Genomic DNA, 17,037 nt, shown 5'->3' on the forward strand with positions numbered 1-17,037 from the left:
AGAACATCTCTGAATAACCTCATTACGCATACCTAATTCATGATGCAACCCATTACGTCCATAGCGCCATATCAACGATAGCCATACAACTCTCACACAGCTCATGACTGGGCAACATTGCCCTCCCGTCCATACCCAGCGCCAGAAAATATGCGGTACGCTTTGATCAACATTCAACATTGTATCTTCACAGCCGGGGAGGTGGCTCTCCTCTCCCATCACTGTTCCGGCGGCTAGCTGTAGTCCGGTATGGCAGTCCGCCCTCTGTTAACCTGACAGGGAAGTTGTTGTTGATATCGTTGGCGGATGACATTTGCGACATTGACGCCATTCCAGAATTGCCCATGCCGCTTCCTGACGAGCTCACTGCTCCGGCTCGCTGCTGGAGATGGTTGTGTCTCTGCATGTTCATCAACCAGGTAGTGTGCATGTTCAGGACGCCCACCTTGCTGCCTAGTTCGACGAGCTGCTGGTTGAGTGGCATGATCTGCTGTAGCATACTCATGGACTGGTGCGCATCCAGCTCAACCACCTGCTTGGAAAGGTCCTCCATCCGGCTTTCCAGTCGCTCGAAGCGGGCAAGCATGTAGTCTTCGGGTGAGCCCCATGATCTATTCTCGCCTGCTCCCACGTTGGAAAGGTCTGGTCTCCATTCCATGTCGTAAAAGAAAGTGGAGGGATCGGGAGCGGAGAGGTCGATTGCGTCTGCTCCGTGGGACGTATTTGGTGCCTGGCGGGAGAGTTCTCGCCGACGAGCGCGTCGTTCCTGATGCTCTCGCCGTTCCGTCTCCAAAGCCACCAAGCGATCGGTGAGGTTGTCGATTATCCGGCGGTCCTCGGCCCGTTGCTTGAGGAGTTCCCCAATAATCTCGTAGGGGCAGCCAGTCTCATGTTCTTGAACCAGGTACCGTTTATCGTCGACCTTGCAGCCGGCAATGTGCCACTTGCACCGTACCTGCGTTTCCAGACAGTCTTCGGCGCAGTGCTTCTCCATGCGATGGAGAACGACGGTTGCTTCGCACGCCGAGCACTTTGTTGTTGCTCCGCTGCAGAGGAAGTCGTAGTGTGTGTTCAGATCCACCAGCGCCACCCTCTCGTCACAGTATCGGCATGACACCTCGCGATGCATGCAGGTGCTGGCAGGTCCCTGGACGTGGCGGCGGGCAATTCTCTTCCTGCATCTGGCGTCGGGGCAGCGCACCATGGTGTGCTCGCAGCGGCGCTCATAATGGCTGTCGAGATGCTCCCGAGGGCAGATGTGATCGCAGCCCTTGTTGGGGCATTTGACTTTGAGGCGATCGAGTTGATCTTTGATGATCAGCGGTGGCCGATGATAGTCACGCGTCTTTGTGAGCGGCTGACGGTCGATGGGACATGTTGGCTGGATGTCAAGGGCTCGGTTGATGCACCAGGCGCAGAATGTGTGACCGCATGATGTGGTTATGGGTTCATGAAATGGTGTTTTGCACACTGGGCACAGAAGCGTCTCATCTACTGCGTCGAGATACTCGAGGATCTGGTAGTCTATCTCGAGGAGCGCAGGGTCCTCTGGTGACGAAGGGACGACTGTGTGTGTGGTGGTGGTGGTGGTAGCAGCAGCCTCAGGCGAGGGGGCCTGCTCAGGCGCTGAATCTACTGGAGGTGGGGTTGCCGTCGCCAGAATGGACGCGATTCTCGAGGGCTCCGACTGAGGGGGAAGCAAGCCTTCCTCTGGGGTATTTGGTGGTGGCATTGAATTGAATCTGATCGCATCGACAACGAAATGTTGATGCAGGTGGCGGCGACGGGGACTGACCAGAAGAGGGAGGGTTGCGGCGCAATGGAGGCGGCTGGAGGTGGAAGTACCAGCTCTGCCGAGGTCACCACCTATCACCGCATCGATAGCTGATCCATGTACCCCACTTTCAAATTATAAGGCTGACTTGGGTGTCCGCCTTTTGTCTTTCGTTTTCTCAAACACTTCAGCAAACTGAGGGTTCGACAACCGTGAAGTGGTACTTGTGCTACCTCAATATTAGCCCTCTGGATATGCCATCTGCACAGCCAAGAGCTGTATGACTTTGTCATCGCGCGCAGGACTCGATCAAAAGAGCGGGGATTTGTCCCTCCAGAACCTTGACGACTGGCCCTATCGATAAGAAAAGTGGGACCTATGAAGCTACTGGCACCCTAAGGTAGAGTGGGTAGCCAGGCCATGGCAGCAGATGGCGACATGTGATAAAAACATATTGTTGAACTACTGCTCATGCAGTTTATATAACTCTTCTGGAAGTTTGTCTCATCCATTCAGCTCCTAAACACTGAGGTCATAATCAACAACACCTGTAGCTCGCCCTCCATCTAGGGTTAGGGTCTCTGTTCCTTCCCCTCTTCTTCGTTCTCCATACAACTTCTCACTATTTTCTGGCGTGAGACAAAGGAGCATAATGCAGCATGCATACTACGAGCCTCGGAAGGCACTATATGCTTTCATAACAGACCTCCGTCTAGGCACTGCAGTGAGATTGCAAGTCGTGCTCCATGTTGAGTGATCCTGCTCACTAATCCCTCTCTTTTTCAGTATTACGACCACCCCGCTTCCCAGCCACACAGCTCAAGCATAGATGAATGTTCCGTACAGCTGTGCCACAGGGACACTGAGCAACGTTCCGACTGTCATTGGTGATGTGGGCCATGTCGTCTAACCTAACCATTGCTGCCAAGAATCCCACCTTCTCAAGCGGCTCAACCCAGCTTCCACTCCAATAACTCTTCATCTCACTGCGTTATTAGCTCGGCTCTATGCAGTACGGGAAGAAAGCCAACCGACATTTATCAAGAAGACGGTGTGCTCTGTCAGCACTCCATTGGATATCTCTCCTTAGTCAGCCCCTTACGAGACCAGTCAGACCAGCAAGCGTGTGGCCCAGCAGCCTCAAACGAGGGCGGTAGCACAACCTTATTCGTGCTTTGAAGAAGCTCGCCGTTGTATCCGTCCTCAGCCTGTAACAAACAGTCCCTTTGCTGCAGATAGGACCCTTGTTTCTTCTTCAACCCTGTTTAACCCGCCGACCCCACGCAACCGTTCTAGGCTTACCTCTTGTGGATATGATATGAGGGATGGCTAGCTGACGAGACACAAACGGTGCTAGTGCGTTCGTCTTCATGCAACCTAGAAGCTCACCTCAGCTATAGGGCTACACCATGTCACTCGACGGCGTCGTCCTTAGGTTTAAGTGAGCCTGTTCCCACCTCTCTCTCCCTCTCTCGTGTGTGTCTGCTCTGGTCTTCCTCAACCTTCTCTAGGCTGTCTCGAGTCTTCTCAAGACATCTGATCCTTTCTTAGTTACTTCAAAAACTGGAGTATATTGTCTTCTCTGTCCAAGACAACCGCCAACCCCAAGTTGCCCAAGATGTCCACCCCACCCCCTCCCATCCCTCCCCCCACAACGAAGAAGAACTACACCAAGGCTCCCCAGGAGCTCATCCACGAGTTCTGGGACCGATACTTCACCAAGAAGCCCGGCAAAGTCACCCGCATCTTCCCTCGTTCTCTCTATTCTTCCATCCTCCCTCTCTCACTCGAGGATGGCCAACCAGCCCGCTCAGCCCGCAACGCAGCCGAGTCTTACGAGGCTGCAGCAAAAGAGTGCCGGGAGAAAGTCCAGCGCATCATCAAAGAGTGCCACCGTACCAATGAAAAGTTCACCGACCCCGACTTTGATATCGAGTGGGATCTCGAAGACAACTGCCTCAACGGCCTCGTCCGCTTCGACTGGGACGACTGGGACACTGAAGATACCGGCAACGCCGTCAGCGCCGACCGCTTCAAGCGAAGCCTCGACACCCTTGCCGAATCCAACGCGCTCGGACCAGGCGGAACTGTCGCCTTGGACCCCGGAGTAGTCAGAGGCTACATCGCCGACGACCCCTGGGCCGCTCTCTTCGGCGCCTGGGGAACCAAAGGCCAACCCGTGACCAAGGGAGCTACCCCCCAAGCTCAACAAGCTGCTGCCGCACAGAAAGGCGTCCTCCCCCACGGCAAAAACTCGCCCCGTCACCACACCGACCCCAGAGCCAACCCCAAATCCACCAGGAGCAAGAACGGCGTCCAGTGCGGCGAGTGGTACAACCCCGGCTCCAAGCACCGCCTCGACTGGGTTTTTTCGTCTCCCCAATGGACCATAGACGGGTACTCGTCCTCGGACATCAAGCAAGGCTCCAACGGCGACTGCTGGTGGCTCGCCGCCGTGGCCACCATCACCCACCGAAAGGACCTAATGGACAGAGTCTGCGTCGTCCGCGACGAGGAAGTCGGCGTGTACGGCTTTGTGTTCTACAGAGACGGGGAGTGGATCTCTACCGTGGTAGACGACAACCTCTACCTCCAGTACCCCGACTTTGACTACTACGGCGACCGGTACGACTCGACCGGCAAGTTGGCAAGGGAGTACAGAAAGAGATACCAAACCGGGAGCGAAGCCCTCTATTTTGCGCAGTGCGAAGACCAAAACGAGACTTGGCTCCCGATCTTGGAGAAGGCGTACGCAAAGGTTCACGGAGATTACGAGGCTATTTCTGGGGGGTGGAGCGGGGAGGCTGTGGAGGATATGACTGGCGGTGTTACTACCACTGTTGCTGCCAACCGGGTGCTCAGGAAGGATAAGCTTTGGAAGGAGCTGGTGAATGCTGATGGGGAGTTCGTCTTCGCCTTGTCGGCTATCGGGACCGGGTGGGATAGCTACAAGGGTGGCCTTGCGTTGGGGCATGCTTATTCTATTCTTAAGGCTACGGAGGAGGTGGGTGAGGATGGGAAGAAGGTGAGGTTGGTCAAGATCAGGAACCCGTGGGGTCAGAGGAGCAGTGATGGCGTGGGGGAGTGGAACGGGCCTTGGTCGGATGGGAGCAAGGAGTGGACTCCTTACTGGTTCAAGAAGCTGAATCATACTTTTGGGGATGATGGTGTTTTTTGGATGAGTTATGCTGATATGCTGGAGACGTTTTTGTTTATCCACCGGACTAGACTTTTTGATGAGAAGTGGACGGTGGTGCAACAATGGACGAGTGTGAGTGTGGGCTGGGTGGCGGGGTATCTCAACCAGAAATTCGTGATCGAGGTCAAAAAAGCAGGGACGGTGGTTGTGGTGTTGAGCCAGCTTGACGAAAGATACTTTCAGGGCTTTGAGGGACAATACAACTTCTCCCTTCACTTCCTGTTGAAGAAAGAAGGCGGCAAGGACGAGGAGCACATCTGCCGGGTGAGACCTGTTCACCAGTGGGAGAACCGATCGGTAAGCTGTGAGGTTGACCTCGAGCCGGGGAGGTATGAGGTCTTGCCCAAGGTGACGGCCGAAAGATGCGACTGGAGGGATCAAGTCGAAGACGTTGTCAAAAAATGGTATCTATCTCTCTCCATTTCCATTTCCCTTTCGAATAACTAACACCCGCTTTGTAGGGCCGATAAAAACCCCTCCAAACTCCGCCAGGTAGGCATGCAATACGACCTCGCCCACGCCAAAGGTGGCATCCCCGACGAGGACGACCTCATCCTCAAGAAAAAGGAGGAGGCCAAGAGGAAGGCTGAGGCGAAGAAGCTCAAGGCCAAAGAAAAGGCCAAGCGGAAGAAGGAGAGGGAGAGGGCTAAGAAGCGGAAGGAGAAGGAGAAGAAAAAGAAGGCTGCTGCTGCCGAGGTCACGGTGAAAGTTCCCGAGGGTGGTGAGACGACGGTTAATGTCAAGGCTGGCGAGAAGAAGGAGGACACTGACAAGAAAGAGGAATCGGAGAAATCGGAGGATGCGGTTGAGAAAAAGGAGGATGCTGCTGCTGCTGCCACTACCAAGGCTGAGGAGAAGAAGACTGAAGCTCCCAAGACCATCTCCACCGCCTCTTCGTCCGCCCCTGCTCCCCCCAAGGAAGGACAGAAGGAGGAGAAGAAAGACGACGGTAAGAAGGAGGAGACACTGGCTATCAGGCCTGTTCCCACCACCACCACCACCACCACCCCAGCCGCGGAGGAGAAAGAAGCCAAGCCTGACGAGAACAAAGCAGAAGAGAAGAAAAAGGAAGAGGAGGAGGATGATTCCGAGTCTGAGTACGAGTCTGAAACGGATGAGGAGGAGGAGAAAGAAAAGGAGGAGGAGGAACAGCGGCAGAAGGAGGAAGAAGAAGCCCGCAAATTGGCCGAGGACGAGAACTCGCCTTCCATCCCGTGGAACGCGGTTGCTGTTCTTGGGTTGAGGGTGTATGCCCAGGATGCCGGGGTGAATGTGCACCTTGCCAAGCCGAAGAGTGATGAGGAGGGGGCGAGTTTGGTGATTGATAGCCAGGCTGTGGGTGCTACTATGTAGATATGAGTTGAAAGATGGTAGAAAGTCTGATAGTTTCTTGCATCTTGACAACCGCTCTCCCGCTATGTGGGTTGTCCTTTTTTCTTCTTTTTTTTTAGAGCTATGGCCATGGGTAATTGCTTGCTGAAGCCAAGGATTTGTCTCAAGAATACACGTCCACACCGGAGACTGCGGCAGGTGAGATCGTGACAAAGGTATTGCGAGCTTCAACCTCAACTGTGCGCTCAAAGACTCCCAGTCCGCTGCATAGGCGCCTCACAGAAGAAATGAAGCAGCCCAGAGCCAGCCATATGTGGCAGCAAGAAACCAAATCCGAAATGGCCCATTTTAGGCCGGTTCAGTCAACAAACGACGAAGCTAAGAGGTTTCACAGCGTCACGCTGGCCGCGCAGCTGGCCAGAGCTACAGATGAGGCTGTGAAAGTTCCAGATGATCATGACCAGGTGTTGTGCAGTCGGGGGCCCAGGCTTCTTGCAAGCCCACATCCTTTTTTCTCCTCTCGGGTTGGGGTCGGAAAAGTATTACTCACATGTAAACTCAGCCTTCTAGGTTGTCATATTGAAACCGAAGAAGGATAGTTTTCCAACACTTGTTATTTACTAAACGAGCTCCTTGAGTTGTTCAGGTAAATAATACACTGGGTTGCTGAAAAGTGAGGTGTGGTGAATTGGTAAAGCATCCGAGCAGCCACCCCATTTCAACTCGCTGGACCCCCCAACTATATAAAAAGTATGTAGTAATTACGTCTCTCGCACTTTATGAAAAAGAAAAGTTCATAAGGGTGTTCTTTGGGCTTTCTTTTATATATTATGGATGATATCTTTTTAAAAAGTAAGATCTAAAACTATGATATTTATATCTTGATAAACCGGAAAAAGCTAAGAGAGAGCTTCGTTAAAAGACTAGTTTATAAAGGCAAGATTATATTTTAACGACTTAAAATTAAAAAAGAAAAATTACTTAATATGTAAATATAAAATTATCTTCAAACTTTCATTTATATTAACAGCTTATAGGTAAAAGTGTTGTGAATAGGGGGTCCGGCAAGTAAAAATGGGGGGTCTGAAAAGCATTGCTCTCACATATAAGAAGGGCGTCTGTGGTTTGCTTGATCCAGGACTGGTCCAGTTACGTAAGAGAGGTATCTACTTATGTCTGGAACATTGCAGGGGTGATGATGACTTTAGATGTCTATCATCCTCAGTGTCTTGGTAGCCAATAATGTAGATGGTTGCTGCCGGTGTAGGCGCGTGGCTTGATATCATGGAGTTCAGTACCGCATCAATTTCTACACCATAAAGTTGCACTCTTTTGGGAAGAAGGTGGTCAAACAGCTCAGGACAAAAAAACAGGCGAGTTCCAAGCAGGGGGAACCACCCCATTGTGAATTGGATCGATGGCCTACTGTTAATACCTGGCGAGGTGGAACTCGTCACTGTATGCTACCAGTGCTGGTTCGAAGAGCCGCTCAAGAACTTCCTCGCCAAACGCCACCTACCCAAGTTGGACCCGGACTATTCAGACGATGTGAACAAGTTCGCACACTTTGTCGCCCGCTTGGGAGCCCACAAGTACGCCGCTTTCAAGGTGGCGGAAGGAATCGACAAGCTGCCGTATTTTGCCAATCAGCACTACCGTGTCAAGTTCGACCGGCTGCCCAAGGGTGGTCACCAGGAAGCTCTGAAGCCCACGCCCATCAACCTCACCCGGGCTTTTGACTGGGCAAATGGCGACTACAACAACGAGCCTGACCCGTTCACCACAGTCAAAAAGCTCGCGAATCTCTTCCCCGGCATCCCCAGCAGCGATCCAGCGGTGGGTTATTATCTCGAGCAGGAGCGAAGGAGCACAGAACACAAGGGCTTCGGTTTCCAAGGCGAGATCAGCCGGTGGCTTCAGCAGAAGAAAGACGTCCTTCTGACGCGCTACCACGCCGCAATCCAGATTGCCAACTTCTTCAACGCCACCGGGAAGATCTTCCAGGATAAAGATAGGTACATTGGCTGTAGCAAGGGGGCCAGCTGGTTCTGCACGCAGTACCTGGCGAATCTGCCATCCCCGCGCGGCGACGAACAATTTGTCCCGCCTGCTAAACACAACGAGATCCTTTCAGGTGTTACTTTTCCGCCAACCAAAGGAAGCAGTGATTCCAGGTGGGCTGTTCAGGTCAAGGCTTCGATGAACGCGGTTGTGCTCCGCACGACACGCGACGCTCTTCTCGACAATATTCCTCATGATGCGAGGAGCCATCAGTCGACTAACACATGGATGGATAGAGCGCTCTCCCAGTCCTCGTGGATGAGAGAGGAGGACATCAGGAGTGTGGCGTGATGGCGATATTGCGCAACGAGAATCAGGTTTCTTTTGTTTATTGCGTTGCTTCTCGGCCCAGATTGGCTTTCAGGTTCTCTTGTGGGCTCACCATACCCACCTCAGCGATCCGGCTTGGCCAGCCTCTTATTGTTCATAATACAGACGTCGATTTTGTGAAACGGTTGCTCTCATTCTATGATGCCCTTGTAACACTCCCTGTGGCCAGCACTGGTGTCCTCAGGTTTAGCAAAAGAGCCAGGCGTTTCACGGGACAAGTCAGTTGCTTTTCCAGGATTCGGGAAACAGTCGTCATGACCTGGATAACTGCATCCTTTGCTTTGTTTGGAAACTCTGTGGTGAGCTGTGAGCCTCTCAGGTATCTCTAAATGTCCCGATAGCACTTAAGAACTGTAATATCCTGTGTTTAACAGAAAAAGGGGCCATGTGTCCACCATGGATGTTTTGTTTGACCAGGGCAAGCAACATCCATACAGGGGTTAGGGTTATGTGCGTTGAACCCTTGATGAACCCTTGATGAACCCTTGAAACCTTCACCTGCAGGCTCTCTCCCCGCACTTTTTTTGTGACCTGCAGCTCAACGATGGGACCCCTCCATTTTGCAGCCAGGAACAGAAAAAAAAACAAAAAAATTAATTTTCATCCACAGCCGTTGGAAATAAAACTCCGACGCTCACTTATACAAAACAGACACCGAAACGGCCACTTTTGGTGCCTCAGAAAAGAAACAAAATGGCCGAAGCATACCCCCCCTCCATCAGCGACGGCTCCTCGTCAGACAACTCCGAGGCTGGCAACTGGCTGCAGGGTGATCAGGACGATGGTGATGACTTCAGCGAGCAGGAGACCGTGCAGGTCATCTCGCTGATGGACGACAAGGTCTTTGACGATGCTCTTGCCATGGTCACCTACTGCAAGGAGAAATATGGGTTGGATTTCTTGGGGGTGAGAGATCGGTTGGGGCTTGACTTTTACGGGTCGATCAAGTTGATCAACTTCAGTATGTTGCTTACTTTTACTCTCATGTGATAGCTATGGAAACTAAACATGAGATCACAGTCCGCCAAAAGGTCCACGATGGCAAGCCAGTCAAGCCGGATGATATCAAGGCGTCTGATCTCGAGGATGACTCACTCTTGAAGCCGGTACTGGAGGATGATGCCCTCATCGTGTGCTTGGATGACCTCCCTGCCGCTGGTGAGGCTGCTCCTCAGGCCCGGGAGATCAAGCAAAATGAGGTCCCGGCCGTTGATGAGCTTCTTCGGAAGAATGCGCAGCTCCAGGAAGAGCTCGAGAAGCTTTCTCAGCAATTCTCCAACTACAGGCTTGCTGTCCAGCAGACCTTGGACCAGAGATGGGGTGAGGATGACAAGCCCGGGTCCTCCAAGGCTAGAGCTGAAGCCCCTGCTCCTGCTCCTGCTCCTGCTACCAACGGCACAGAAAAGAAAGACAACTCCCCACCCGAAGCCACCTACTACTTCGAGTCGTACGCCCACAACGACATCCACGAGACCATGTTGAAGGACACGATCCGCACCAACGCCTACCGTGACTTTATCTACAACAACAAGGCCATCTTTGCCGGCAAGACTGTTCTCGACATCGGATGCGGTACTGGTATCCTCTCCATGTTCGCCGCCAAGGCTGGTGCGGCCAAGGTTCTTGCTGTTGACAACAGCGCCATCATCGACAAGGCCCGCGAGAACATCTTCAACAACGGGCTCGACAATGTCATCACTTGCATCCGTGGCAAGATTGAAGAGGTTACTCTTCCGGTGCCCACGGTCGACATCATCGTCTCGGAGTGGATGGGTTACTGCCTCCTCTACGAGGCCATGCTTCCCTCTGTTCTCTACGCCAGGGACAAGTACCTCAAGCCCGACACCGGTCTTCTCGTGCCATCGCACACGTCGATGTGGATTGCTCCTGTGGCCGACGAGGAGTACGTCACCGACAACATGGACTTTTGGCGGGATGTCTATGGCTTTGACATGAAGGCCATGCAGGAAGGCACCTACGCCAACTGCCGCATTGAGCACCTCCCCGACGCCGCCGTGGCCGGCACCGCGCAGTGTTTCAGGATGCTCGACCTCCACACTTGCACCAAGGAGGACCTTGTGTTCAACGAGAAGTGGACGTCGACTTATACGTCCAAGGACAAGCTTGATGGTTTCTTGGTGTGGTTTGATACCTTTTTCTGCGAGTCGAGACAGGAGCAGGTCGAGAAGCAGTTGACGTGGAAGCAATGGATGGATGTCAAGGGGAAGGAGAGCGTGGCGTTTACCACCGGGCCGTTTGACAAGGAGACGCACTGGAGGCAGGGGTTGATGTTGATTGACCATGCCAAGCAGCCGAAGGGAAGCGAGGAGAAGGTCAAGGAGGGGGCGAGGTTGGAGGGCGAGATTGAGTATGCTATTCCCGAGGGTCATCACAGAGGGTTGAACATCAAGGTGACTTGGGGGTTGGAGGGGGAGGAGGGGGAGAAGAGGCTGAGCCAGATGTGGATGTGCCATTAGAGAGGTTCGGCGGGACGGCGGACAAATGTATGGGATAGACAAAATAAACAAGGGAATGAATATGCTCTGTATGATGGGTTTGCTGACACAAATGCCAAGCCACAGAGTCGCAAAGTGTGGGGGGGAGCTTCTGGAACCCCACGTCATAGCGATCTCGCAGCTCAGGGCAGATTCCCACTGCTGCAAGTCGCATGATGCAGCAGCTGGTGTGTCGCATGTGTTCTGAAGGCGCGCTCCTTTCACTGATTGCGTGACACCTTCTAAATCAACTCATCTTCTTCATCTCATGTTTTGTTTTCTGTGATTTGTGTGTTTTACACCTGGGTTGCCTGTAAAAGGTACGTATTTTTGGCAAACAAGGACAGGGGTCTAATTGCCAGCCGGCACGGCACGACGCGGCAACCATTCACTCAATCACTTACCTCGACACAGACAGCACAAATCAGCTCCCAGGCAGAGAAACATAACGAGTTACGACGACAGAAACCAACCGTCGAGTCCCTTTTTCACATTGAATTACAAGCCGAGAACACGACATGCCTGCGACAGACTCACCACATCAATAGCAGCAGACGAATCCTCACCACACCACCACCACCACCACCACCACCACCGCTAACACCACCACCGCCAACACCACCGCCACCAACACCACCATAACCACCAAAAATGAGAACCATCCTCCCAGGCCTCCCCTCCCCCCACCTCCAAGCCCTAGCAACAGGCTACTGCCAAAACGCATCCGAGTCCGGCCCCCGTCGAATAACCGTACCTCTTCCCCCTTTCCACCCCCCCCAAATCTTCCTTTCCTCACAACTAACCCCCTTACCCGGTGTAGGTCTACATCTCCGGTCCCGCAATCTCAATCCTCTCCCCAAGCCCCACCTCCCCATCCCATCTCCTCCAAACAATCTACGACGACGACCCAACCCCCCTCCAATCCGTTGCCCTCGACGAACCCACGGCCAAAATCGCCGTTATCACCACCTCTGGCACAGGGAGGATATACAAACCAACAATCAACACCCTCCTCCCGATCAACTCCCCCGAGCGTGAGCCCCGCTGGGTATTACAAGGAACCTTTTTCTCCTCCCCCTCCCCTTCCCATCCAGCAACCCTCTCCTGGGGCAGCGACGGCGAACTTTTGGTCTCCTCCTCCTCATCCCTCCAACTATGGCAGACGTCCCGACCAGAGGGGGATATTCATTTATCATGGACGCAACCGCTCCCTAATCCAGCGAAAATGGCGCTGTTGTCGTATGATTCGGCGTACATAGCCTCTGTGGGGCGATATGATAAACTGGTGAAAGTGTGGAGGAGGCTGAGCTATGGGTCTGGGGGTGCGGGGACGGAGGAGGGCGTTGATGGGGCGAGGTTTGATTTTGTGTACTTACGGCATGGGGATGTGGTTACCAGGCTTGAGTGGAGGAGGAGGCCGAGGCATGAGGGGCAGACGGTGGAGAATGTGCTTTGGACGGTGGACTGCAAAGGAAGAGTAAAGCTTTGGGTTGGCGGGGATGGGCATGGGATGAGGGAGCTGAGGCTTTGGGGGGGGTTGGAATTGGGGATGAAAATGGGGTGGGTGATTCAGGGGGGGGATTTGATGGGGGCTGTTGAGGGGGTTGTGGAACGGGGGAGGGGGGAGGGGGTGGAGAGGGTGGTGGAGGTCGGGAGGAGGTGTCATGAGGTTGTGGTCGGGTTGGATGGGAAAGGCGGGGTGAAGGTTTGGGGGTTGGAGGATGTGGGTTGGGAACCGGGTGCGCAGAAGAGAGGGGGGGTCTGGGAGATTGTGGAGGTGAAGGGGGTGGAGGGGTTGGACTGGGGAGGGGGAGCAGGTGAACATGTCGAGGTGCAGAGTTATTGTGATGGCAAGGGGCTGTTGCAGGTGCTGGTGCACTTTTTTGATGGGAGGATTGAGGTTTATGAGACCGATCTCGCGGCCTTGGTTGATCCGAACCCGAAGAGGAAGAGGCTAGAAAGGGTGGCTGTTTGGACTGGGCATTCGGCACCGGTCAAGAAGGTGGTGAGGAATTTCAGTGGGAGGGCGGTCGTTACGAGGACGGAGTCGGGGCAGAGCGTTGTGTGGAAACATGAGTTGGATCATGGGAAGGGGGTGACGATGTTGAGGAGACAGGTCGTCATCCAGCAAGCGGGGCATGTTCACCGGATGTGCGTGTTGAGAAAGGGGAGGTTTGTGGTTTTCTTGCGGCACGAAAAGGTTGAGCTTTGGGACTGTAGGGGGGCTCAGGCGAGATTGCTGGCCGAGCAGAGGTATGATGTGCCGGGGAAACCATTGTGCCTGATTGTGCTGCCGAGGCACAAGGTGGAGGATTACACCACGGCGCATGTTGCGACGATCACGTCGGAAAAGGAGGGTGTTGGTTGGGAGGTCAAGTTTCCGTTCTATAGACCGAACGATCCGACGGTCAACGTTGCGAATGGCCGGGGGGAGGGGGATCAGGAGGGGTGCATCAGGGAGTTTGTCAAGTTTACGCTTGAGGATGCGGGGGATTTGGGGTATGTGTTACCTGTTGATCCGGCCGGGGCGGATTTCCATGTTTCGGGGTTTTTGGATGTGTTTGCACGGGATGTGGCGATTTCGTACACGCACTCGGGGAGGGTCGAGTTTTGGACTGCGAGGGTTGGGCATGAGGGGAAGGGGGTGGAGTGGTTGTCGACGAGCTCGCTGGAGACGGGGGTTGCGAACCCGGCGCTGGTCAGCGGGAGCACGCTGAAAAAGGCGGCGTTGGTGAGTGCGGATCGGTCGACGTTGACGATTTGGGATATCAGGGGGGCGAGGCTGGAGTATGAGCAAAAGTTTGAGAACAGTCATACGATTAGGGATCTGGACTGGGCGACCACGCCGGCGAAGCAGAGTATCTTGGCGGTTGGGTTTCCTCATCGGGTGTTGTTGTTGAGTCAGATGAGGTTTGATTATCTCAACAAGGGGCCGGCGTGGCTGCCGACGAGGGAGATTTCGATACGGCAGTGCACACCGCATCCGATTGGGGACTCGGTTTGGTTGGGGGGTGGACACTTGGTGATTGCGGCGGGGAACCAGCTGTTTGTGCATGATCGGGAGTTTGAGGCTTCGACTTCGCTTGTTCCGGCAACCGGGCTGAGGATACCGCATCGAAAGGGCAAGGCGAGGCAGCTTGATCTGTTTGAGGTTGTGGACCGGCTCAATGGCCCGCTGCCGGTTTTCCACCCGCAGTTCTTGAGCATGTGCATCCTTGCCGGAAGGATCTCGCTCGTTCACAAGGTCCTGCAGGCGTTGCGCAAGACGCTTCGGTTCTGGGCAGAGGGTGATGTGGTGGATGATTACCTCGGCCTCGACCTGGTGGAATTCTACGCCGGCGATGGGTCACTGCATAACGGCGGTGGCCACCCAAGAGAGTACCTCAACCGCCGGCAGTCGTTTGACGACGGCGACGAGCCCTTCTCGGAAGAAACAGCTGTCGACATCAACGAGCGCCTCACCCGCATTGGCATCCCTCAGCTCTCGGGCCACGAACAAATCCAACTCGTCGACATTGTAGAATGCGTCGGCGTGGTCGAAAAACAACGTCGCTCCCTCGACGAAAACGGAGCAAGATTCATGCTCGCCTTCAGGCAACACGCCCTGAGAAAGGGAAGAGCAAACGAGGTGCACATCTCGTGGCGCGAAATCAGCTGGGCATACCACTCCACCAGCCAAGACGTCCTTGTCGATTTTGTGACCAAGCAGAACCACGGCAGGATGCTGTGGGAGGGCGCGAGAGAAAGCGGCATGTTCATGTGGCTTGGTGACAGCGCTGCCGTGAGGCAACAGTTTGAGATTATTGCGAGAAACGAGTACACCAAAGGCGAGGACAAGAACCCTATCGATTGCAGCCTCTATTACCTCGCCCTCAAGAAGAAGACTATCCTCCAGGGCCTGTGGAGAATGGCAAGCTGGAATAAAGAACAGGCCTCGACGTCGAAGTTTCTGGCGAATAACTTTGACGATCCGAAGTGGCGGACTGCGGCGTTGAAGAATGCTTACGCGTTGATGTCGAAGCGGAGGTTTGAGTACGCGGCTGCGTTCTTCTTGTTGGCGGACCATTTGCATGATGCGGTGAACGTCTGTCTTAATCAGCTTCATGACCTGCAGCTCGCGGTGGCGATCACGAGGGTGTACGAGGGTGATAATGGGCCGGTGCTGAAGAGGCTTCTCGAAGAAGAAGTCCTATCCACTGCAGCAAAAGAAGGAAACCGCTGGTTAGCGTCGTGGGCATTTTGGATGCTTGGGCGTCGTGATATGGCTGTGAGGGCACTTATTGTAAGTCTTCCCCCGGGTTTCTTTTCTATAACACCCCCTGACTAACTCTTCGGAACAGACGCCAGTCTTTGCCCTCCTCTCCACCACCCCCTCCTCCCCACCCCCAGACGACGGCAACCTCAAATCCAAATCCTACCTCACCGACGACCCCGCCCTCGTAATCTTGTACCGCCAGCTCCGCCAAAAGACGCTTCAAACACTCCGTGGAGCGACAAAGGTCACGCCAAAGGTGGAGTGGGAGTTTGTGCTGCATTCTGCCGGGTTATATGACCGCATGGGCTGTGACTTGCTCGGCCTTGATTTGGTGAGAAACTGGGAGTTTTTCCACCCTGCCGCGCAGGCGATGACGGGGTTGGGAGGGGAGATTAACCCGTTGAGGCTGCTGAAGAGGAGGGGGAGCTTGGTTGTGGCTGATATTCCTATCCGTGGGGGGCCACTGTCGCCGCTTGCGACGCCGGGGGGGCAGATGCAGGTGCCGGGGGAGATGAAGACTGGTGGTGGTGGTGGGACAACGGCAAAGCCGAAGCCGCCTCCGACGGTGTTTGAGGAGCCGGATGCGAACTCCTTGTTGGACAGTTTTGGTTTTTAAAGAGGGAAGGTGAATGATGGAAAAAGGGGGAAGGGGGGTGACATGGCAGTGTAGATTCAAGGCATTCATTGTACATATTAAAAGAGAATCGATACATTACAACTGAACTAGACATTCATGAGGCAACTGGGGTGTGATCAAAGGAAAGGACTTCTCTGTATTCGTGCCATTGTATCCCTAAAAAAGCAAAAAGAAAGACAACTGTGTACTCCGAACCCAATCCATATACACGCCCCCCTTAATACTCATTGTAGGTCTGATATCCATCCTGTACTTACTCTCCCTGTCGTCTCATCGTGTCCCCAAATCAAGCAAACCCTTCATAGCCCCCCCAGTTACATAACTCCACAAAAGCCAAACGCCATCCCAGTCCCTTCCCAAATATGCAAATCAAACCATCCTCCCCCGAAAATTACAACCTAACCGCAGCCCCAATCCCCCTCCCCCAATACCAAACCCTCTCCCTCCACCTCCCCAACCTAACCCCCACCACCGCCCTCGCATCCAGCTTCATCCTCCCCCCCAGCGCCTCCTCGACCTTATCATACCCCACACTGTCCAAATCCCACGCCACCGGCAACCTCGGCGTCTTGCTCTCCCCCGGCGGCGCCGCAAACGGCAAGTCATACTCAATCGTCCCGATCACTTCCGTATGGTTATACAGCGCCGTGGCATTGACATACTCTATATAAAGCATATTCTTTTTCAGCGGGCTCACAAGCGTAAACTGCGCCGTCGACGACCAGAGGTGAAACGTCGCATCCCGAATAAAGTGCGTCTTGTCGTCTTCCGACTTGCCGGGCAGAGACAGCTTCGGTGCGTTGAGCGTAAAGTTTAATCTCGAGAGCGACGCCCCCAAGGAGGGAAGAGAGGGGATCGTGCCAGCGTGGGTGCGGATCGTGATGGTGGTGTTGTACCCCGACAGATACTGAGAGATGAGCTCCCGGCCGACTTTGGGACCGTCCTTCTTGCCGC

General features: G+C 54.0%; 4 protein-coding genes across 4 annotated transcripts; 3 read left to right on the plus strand and 1 right to left on the minus strand.

Moving 5' to 3' along the window:
* Positions 1–187: 187 nt before the first annotated feature.
* On the minus strand, positions 188–1,732 carry QC762_306390 (uncharacterized protein; the record flags this gene model as incomplete). Its single annotated transcript, XM_062888932.1, has 1 exon — positions 188–1,732. The coding sequence occupies one exon, from the start codon at positions 1,730–1,732 to the stop codon at positions 188–190; it is 1,545 nt and encodes a 514-aa protein (XP_062744862.1).
* A 560-nt stretch (positions 1,733–2,292) lies between these two features.
* Positions 2,293–6,452, plus strand: QC762_306400 (uncharacterized protein). Its single transcript, XM_062888933.1, has 3 exons — positions 2,293–2,498; positions 2,561–5,377; positions 5,435–6,452. The coding sequence occupies exons 2-3, from the start codon at positions 3,393–3,395 to the stop codon at positions 6,324–6,326; spliced, it is 2,877 nt and encodes a 958-aa protein (XP_062744863.1). The 5' UTR covers positions 2,293–2,498; positions 2,561–3,392; the 3' UTR covers positions 6,327–6,452.
* Positions 6,453–9,204: 2,752 nt separating this feature from the next.
* Positions 9,205–11,173, plus strand: rmt3 (Ribosomal protein arginine N-methyltransferase rmt3; the record flags this gene model as incomplete). The annotated part of the gene is made up of 2 exons (XM_062888934.1): positions 9,205–9,657; positions 9,717–11,173. The coding sequence occupies exons 1-2, from the start codon at positions 9,390–9,392 to the stop codon at positions 11,171–11,173; spliced, it is 1,725 nt and encodes a 574-aa protein (XP_062744864.1). The 5' UTR covers positions 9,205–9,389.
* Positions 11,174–11,842: 669 nt separating this feature from the next.
* Positions 11,843–16,062, plus strand: RAV1 (regulator of (H+)-ATPase in vacuolar membrane; the record flags this gene model as incomplete). The annotated part of the gene is made up of 3 exons (XM_062888935.1): positions 11,843–11,941; positions 12,012–15,473; positions 15,532–16,062. The coding sequence occupies 3 exons, from the start codon at positions 11,843–11,845 to the stop codon at positions 16,060–16,062; spliced, it is 4,092 nt and encodes a 1,363-aa protein (XP_062744865.1).
* Between the last annotated feature and the right edge of the window lie 975 nt (positions 16,063–17,037).

Source organism: Podospora pseudocomata, chromosome 3, assembly GCF_035222375.1.
Source record: "Podospora pseudocomata strain CBS 415.72m chromosome 3, whole genome shotgun sequence".
In the NCBI taxonomy this organism is placed as follows: Eukaryota; Fungi; Ascomycota; class Sordariomycetes; order Sordariales; family Podosporaceae; genus Podospora; species Podospora pseudocomata.

Excerpts from the sequence above, each read along its gene's own strand:
- QC762_306400 (XM_062888933.1), top strand. The coding sequence starts at position 3,393 with ATGTCCACCCCACCCCCTCCCATCCCTCCCCCCACAACGAAGAAGAAC. Across the intron at positions 5,378-5,434 it reads GAAGACGTTGTCAAAAAATG|GGCCGATAAAAACCCCTCCA; the intron begins GTATCTATCTCT and ends CCCGCTTTGTAG.